This window comes from Mercurialis annua, linkage group LG7, assembly GCF_937616625.2.
Source record: "Mercurialis annua linkage group LG7, ddMerAnnu1.2, whole genome shotgun sequence".
NCBI classification, from domain to species: domain Eukaryota; kingdom Viridiplantae; phylum Streptophyta; class Magnoliopsida; order Malpighiales; family Euphorbiaceae; genus Mercurialis; species Mercurialis annua.
In genome coordinates this window covers 4,574,266-4,582,053 of record NC_065576.1, presented here as the reverse complement: position 1 = coordinate 4,582,053, position 7,788 = coordinate 4,574,266, and the positions used below count along the sequence as shown (strand labels likewise).

The following is a 7,788-nucleotide window of genomic DNA, read 5'->3' as shown; positions in this document are numbered from 1 at the left end:
ATAAGCTTGGTTTCCAAAGAAACCCTACCAATAACTCCATATCTTACAAACACTTTCTCCAAATCTAGAAATGTAGAAGTTTTTCAAAAAAATTCGAACTATATCAGTCTTGAATTCTCCACCTTCAATTCATGATCAGCGTACGAATTATCTATAGAAATTCTGGTAGTAGGATGACTGTAACATTGCATGGAGGATTAGGATTCAAACTAGGGTTAACATTTTTGAAGGCGGGATGGATAACCAGCGGGTTGGGACAATTGCAAAGGAATGAGACTGCTGAATTGCTAATGATGATCGGAGCCTGACAAATGTGGTAGGCGGGACGGGATGATCGGTGCGTGGTCGTTGTGGTTGGCGAGGCTAGGATTACACCTATCCATCGGGATAATCTTAATCTTTTAAAATATTAAGCCACTATCTATAATGATATTATTTATTCTAATTAGTAATTAGGTATCATCGATGTTTTTAAAATCGAACCGGCCGGTTAAACCAGATTAACCGTGAACCGGCCGGTTAAACCAGATTAACCGTGAACCGGTCGATTGTCTGGTCTGATTTCTTGTAAAACTCCAAAAGTTAAAAAAAGGTTAAGAACCATGTCAGACCATGAAAATCTAGTTAATCCCGAAAATCAGAAAAAATCGGTTTTTTGAAATTCTACGCAAATTCTCATCTTTTTGTCCAAAAAGTAACTATGTGGTTCCTAACACATATGCAGGCCCGGCCTTAGGCATAGGCCACTAAGGCTATGCCTAGGGCCTCCACTTTTGAAGGGCCCCACATAAATATGGGTCCTTAAAAAAAATATTTAAATGTTTTTTAAAAGATTTATTAGTTTTTCTAGATGTGTTTTATTAAAGTTTTTAGTGATATATATTAAAAAAATTATTCTAGAGATTAATTAGATATTTTAATAATTAGAACTCTAAACTGCAAAGGGTCCCATATTTATTTTATGTCTTTTAAAAATAAACTTTTTAATATATATATATCGGGCACTTTAACAATTAGTGTTGCAAGTTTAATTAAAAAAAATAGATTTTTTAATAATACGTATGTAGATTTCGATTAATACCATTTAAAATAATATTTAATTTATATACTTTTATTGTCTAGGGCGTAATCTATATGTATTTATCTATGTAATAAAAAAAGATAAATAAATATTTTTTTTATTTTTCTTTGAAATGTACTTTTTAAGAATTTATCAATGATCTATTAAAAACGTATTTTATAAAAATAAAAGTAAAAAATGAACGTAATTTTATAAAAAAAATTAAAACAAGTTGAAATACTTTGATAAAAATAGATTTTTTTATAAAAGTCCAAAAAATCGCCTAGGGCTTCATCTCGTCTAAGGCCGGCCCTGCACATATGTGTCAATCTACCACTAATGTTATTTAGTTTTTTTTCTTTTTTACATCATTCTCTTGTTCTCTCTCATATTTAATACATTCTCTCTGATAAAATATTCAATTATTTAACCTCAAGGTGCAAGTGAGTTGGTAAGCTGCTCTTTTGGCTTCAGTAAGGTCGTGGATTCGAGCCGTACTCATATATGCGGCCGTTTAAAATTTAGGGTTAGAGTTTTACCTCCCACAAGAGACCTACCTGACTCGAGTGCGGATTAGTCTGAATGTGAAAGCCTTAAAGACGTCGTTTCATAATTAAAATCCATTCAATACATCTCATGGTTATACCAAAAAAACAAATTCACTTATTTATTTTATAATATATGTACATTAATTATTTTAAATATTCTTAAATAGAGAGCATAATTATAATTTATGCAATTTTTTTAATTTTAAATATATTATCATAAATTTATTTATTAAATTTGACCATATTATTTTAATTTAACAATTATAATTTATGTAAAATTAAAAATTACTTTTTACTATTACATGCGAAGTATTATTTTACAAACATCAAAATAGAGATCAATTATAGTTATATTTTATACAAAAGACTTTAAAATTTAACTATATAATTTTTATTTATCAATTTTTTATATATTTTTTTTTCTTATACAAAGTAATTATTTGGATAAATTACTAAAATCCCCCTGTGTTATAGTAAAATGCATTAACTCATCCCTTGATTTTTGTAAATCCACTATAACACTCCTAATGTTTAGATATATCATACTATCACATCCATCTGGTAATTTTTTCGTTAGTCAACTCAACCAAAGGGTTACATTTAATCCTTAAACTTATTTTTTGTCCATTTTCATCCAAAAATTGTAAAAAAAATAAAATTATTTATTTAAAATATAGCAATAATCATTTTAAAAAAAATATAGCAATAAAATTAATTAAAATATGATGTAACATTTTAATAACTATAAATTTATTAAAAATTCTAAAAACAATTAAATAACATTTCAAATACTAAATTATTAAAATGAGATATTATAGATTTTATTGAACATGAAAATATTAGATAAATTTTAGATTCATATATCATCACGTTTTAATGATTTTTTATATATAATTATAATTAATAAGTGGTCGTTATAGAAAAAACTAATATTTTCAACATCAACGTAGTAGGTAATAATTTATTTGTTGAAATGTTTTTATAATTTTTTTATCAAATATATAAATATATTTTATTGAAACTTTATAAAAAAAATTATTATTTTTTATTATTTTAGAAAATAAATAATTAATGTAATTTTTTAAGAATAAAATTGACAATGTCGGGATGAAACTGGACAAAAAATAAATTTGAAAATCAAATCTAACCCTTTGACCAAGTTGACTAAGAGAAAAATTACCATATGGGTATAATAGTACAATATATCTAAACATGAGGGGTGTTATAGTTAATTTTTAAAAATCAGGAGATGAGTTAGTGTATTTTACGAAAACACAGGGGATTTTTAATAGTTTACTCTTAAATATTTATCATTTATATTTTGCACAAAAAAATTTAAAAAAATTATTTTATTTGAATATCTTACCATTTTTTTATTTATAAAATTTTGGATTATATATTTTTTAATTTAAATTATTAGTAATTATTAAAAATTAAAAAATTCGAGCTAATCCGGTCTAACCAGTCGAACCATGAATCTCCAATAAAGTCGGTTCGATCTTTGGTACAGTTTTAGAAACATTGGGTATAATACCTATAGATCATGTTTTCGTCAATTTTTATGAAATAACTTTTGAATAAAATAAAAAAAAATATAATTAACATTTTGAAGTTGAAAGTGTTACAAATTAGCAGACTTGTGGTCTTTGGAATATACCATAGTTTTCCAACCGTAGAAATTAATTTAAGAACTGTCAAGGGCTGCCGAAGCCAAAATTGTCAATTATAAATTCAAATATAATTGTGTGTATATTTCAATTAATTTGTACACCTTCCAACTTGGACTGGCATGACGATTTAATTTCCTTTTCTTATACCCACTTATCAATTTTTCATTCTTGAATTTTCCTTTTACTTTTTCTCCAAGGCAAGAACCTCCCTGGATTGTTCCTACCCTTTTCCACGTTTGTTAATTTCGAAAATTTTTGTTAGCTAGGAAAATTTTGATTTTATACCGAATATATATATCAACGATAAAATTTTAAGTATTACTAAATAATTAAAATATAAAATTTTATTTACTAAATATAAAAAATTTGAAATATATATTGATTCATCATTGTAACAGTATTTACTACCCATGTAGAGTAGAATTTGCCGATCAGTGTAACATATAATATAGGTATGTTTTGATAAGATGGTAATATGTTTTGAAAAAATAAAGCTGGTATTTAGAATTTTTGAATGCTATTTTAGTATATAATTTTTTTATTTTAAATTAGTGTTTTAATTTTTAAAAGATGTGTTAAACATGTGTTTTAGCAAATATTTTATCACAAAACTATTAATAAAATTAATTATTATGGTGTGCTATTTTAACTCCACATAACCAAGTGTATCATTTATAAACACTACTATTAATATTATTATGTTTACTAATAAGACAATAAATCTTAAGCATAAGAATTATTAAAATCTGATATTCTCACTACTACCCACTAACTACTAACGTAATTAGATTACGCTTTTAATTAAAAAATGTTAACATGACTGGAAAAATAATTAAAATAATTTATTTAAAATATTTGTAAATAGTTAAAATATTAATCTAAATAAGAAATAACTAAATGTTATAATTATAAGTTTAAAAAAGTTCAGATGTTGATGATATAACTAAGTTAATTGTTTAATTTTCCAATTTATATAAAAAAAATTGTTTAATTTTCCATCCCAAAATTATACTATAAAAATGGTTCAAGTCAAAGTCAAAGAATTAGCACTATAAATACAGCACACACCAAGTCACCAACAACACCATTCTTGCTATCACTCATAAATCTTTCTTTTTTTCACTTCAATATTTTTTTCTTTCATTCTTTCATTTATATTCTTTCGATGGAAAATCTCTGCAAATTTCTTGTTATTATTCTGATAATACATTGTGGGTTACTTATTCAGACCGAATCGCGGCCGTTGAATATCAAGAACACAAAAGATTCAGCTGCTAGCAGAGTGATTGAAGGGTTCTTATTAGATGGACTGTCCTTAGGAGCTATCAAGGAGTCCGGACCAAGCCCTGGTGTAGGACACAAATACACCTATTCCCAGACTCTTGGAGGTATTAAGGACTCTGGTTCGAGCCCTGGTGTAGGACACAAATACACTAATTCTCAACTTCTTGGAGGAATTAAGAACTCTGGCCCTAGCCCTGGTGAAGGACACAATCATCTTAGTGGCAGTACTCATCAGTGATCTCTTTCCTAAGTTGATCAAAAGAATTCTAAATTTATTACATTTTACTTCATTCTTTCATTTATGTACTTGATAGAGATTTAAACATTTAATGTAATTAAGATACAATTTAGTATTTTTTTTACTATTTTTTGGGGAAATAGAATTTGTAATATAGAAATTGTTTTTATATATAGGTTTCTTGGTTTCTACGGGATAAATAGTGGAACCAAGGTCAAACAATGTATAATTTGAAAAGTAATACAAATACCGCGTTTAATTTTATATATGAAATTTTGGCTTTGAGCTTATGTTGTGTAACTTGTGTTGCTTTATTAGTCTCGTGTGCTTTCCTTTTCTAGTGGGAATTTTGTCCTGCTTGGTAGGGCATAAGGCCCACCACCAACAGATTAACGGACAAAAAACGTTGTTTGTTTTTGAGATAATATTATAAACATTCACAAGTTTTACATGTTTTTTTTCCATCTAATCACGTTATTTAATTTTTTTTATAAAAATATAACAACTTTTATTTTTGACTTAATCACCCAAAAAAACTCCACCTTTTAGCCTATTTTCAAATGCACCTTGACGTTGTAATTTTATCAGTTGCACCCTAATTCGCATCTTTAGTTTTCAATTCCACCTCAAGTACTAAATTGATCTCTTTTTCATTTGAAAAAAGTTAAAATAAGTCATCCATTTTTAACTTTTTATGTGGAAAATAGTTCAAACGAGTACTTTATAAGGGTTTTTATGAATTTTTCCCGAATGAAAAAAGTCCAATTTGATTTTGAGGGTGGAATTGAAACCCAAAGGTGCGAATTAGGGTGCAACTGACAAAATTGCAACGTCATGGTGCAACTGAAAAGAGGCTAAAAAGTGAGGGTTTTTTGTGGTTAAGCCTTTATTTTTTTCCAAATTCGACGGCACCCATTTATTAATACAATTTGCTGAAGTTTAAATTATTATTAGCCTATAAACGTAAATACTAACAAAACTTTGTCAATTAATAAATACTTTAAAAATTAGATCATGAAATCATTTATTAAAAATAAGTACATTAAAAACATAAAAAGTAATTATAATCATCTTCAACCAATAAGGTATAATTCAAACAATATAAGCGCTGGATACAGTGACGAAGCCAGACTCTAATTTGAGGCTGGGCACAATATAATTTAAAAAAATTAATTTTATACTATAAGTAACAAGTTTAATCAATAAAAAATAACAAAGTTTTACGAGATTTGTTTGTTATATCCGAACTTTTAAAATCGGCACATTTTGCCCGTTCCAGCATATTTGGTACTTTTTGTAGTCATTTTTTGAATCAAATTAATTTTTTGCCAAAATATTTGGTTATTATGTGGTTTAGTTGGATGAATAATGTTGTCATGTCACTCATTCTTTAAATTGGCAGTGACGTGGCTGATATATCGGCAAAAAAATCGTTTTGATTAAAAAAAATGGCTATAAAAGGTACTAAATATGCTAAAACAGGCTAATAGGCCAATTTTTTAAAATTTGAATATAACTGTTAAGTATTTTTTGTGACTGAGTCTAAATAATATACTAAAAATTTTAATTTTTCAAATTATAAAATAGAACATTATTATAAGAAGAACAAATGTTTTAATTTTTTTTTTTAAAAGATAGGTATATTGATAAGAGAAAGTAGAAGCACAACTAATAAACCTGTATATATAACTTACAAATTTTTCCTAAGGTAATTTTTTTAAAATAGGATTTGAGGTAGGGCTCATGTACTGTCTGGCCCTACCCTAAATCCGTCTCTGGCTGGATAGCAAACGGTTAGGTCATAAATTCAAATTCTTTCATAAACACTTTCCCTTCCTGATTATCATATCTTCAAAATCCAAATGCATAAATTATTATAGATAAATACAAAATTGGAGGAATTATTAAATAACAAATTTAATCTTTGGAGTGACACACAAATTTAATGCATGATAAGGATACGTTCTGTTAAAATTTATGAATATTACTAATGAGCTATAAATCAAATGATAAGTTGGTAGGTTCAAATTCTTCATAAATATTCTCCCTTCCCGATACGTTCTGTTAAAATTTATGAATATTACTAATGAGCTATAAATCAAATGATAAGTTGGTAGGTTCAAATTCTTCATAAATATTCTCCCTTCCCGATTATTAAGGAGGAAAAGGAAATTATGGATACTAAATGCCTAATTGCTATGCAAGATTGAAGCATGAGAAACGTGGGATACGGTAGTCCTATAAGAAATTCAAAGGTTTGGCTCTTATATGCCTTTGTTTAGGAGTGTTTATTCCTCGCAAATATTGTGTCATGTTATTTTTATAACAAATCAAAAAACAATTAATTATTTTTTTATCTTTTATTATTAAATATTATAATATTATAAATATTTTATAAGTTCCTCAAACGAATAATATGGCACAATCAGAGGCAGATCCAGTCCTTTAGACTGAGATAGCGAGCGCTCCTGTAAATTTTATTTTTTTATAAAATTATTACCTCAAATTTTAATATTTTTTAAATTATAATTATTAAATTATAATTTTGATAAAATTAGTCCCTTTAAATTTTATTTTATATAAATTCGCCATCCCATTCTAGTTCCGCTCCTGGATACAATCTTCGTATTTTATGATTATTTTTTGTTTAGTTCCTTCATTACTAGCTTCAATCGAATTAAAAAGCACAATAATTTCAAAAGAAAGGATCCAGCGCAGCCTATTCATTCCTAACTTCTGTAGTACTTGAACCTTTTTACTTTATTACAAGTATAATTAAATTATGAATTAAAATAAAATAGCCGCATTAAAAGGGGAAGAAAGTTTGTATGCTTTGTGGGTGAAGACCAAATTAAGATGTGTGCTTTAAGGATTAAGGACTAATCCTCTAAGAAAAGGATTAAGGACTAATTAAAAAGTCTTAAATTGTGTTGGTCTATCGCCTGCGGTTTCCAAAATTGTCTATGACTCCTCAACCACTACAAAAAA

General features: G+C 26.9%; 1 protein-coding gene across 1 annotated transcript; it reads left to right on the top strand.

The window, feature by feature from the left end:
* The first annotated feature begins 4,375 nt into the window (after positions 1–4,375).
* LOC126656540 (PAMP-induced secreted peptide 2-like) lies at positions 4,376–5,064 on the top strand. Its single transcript, XM_050351130.1, has one exon. The coding sequence runs from the start codon at positions 4,444–4,446 to the stop codon at positions 4,798–4,800; it is 357 nt and encodes a 118-aa protein (XP_050207087.1). The 5' UTR covers positions 4,376–4,443; the 3' UTR covers positions 4,801–5,064.
* Positions 5,065–7,788: the final 2,724 nt, after the last annotated feature.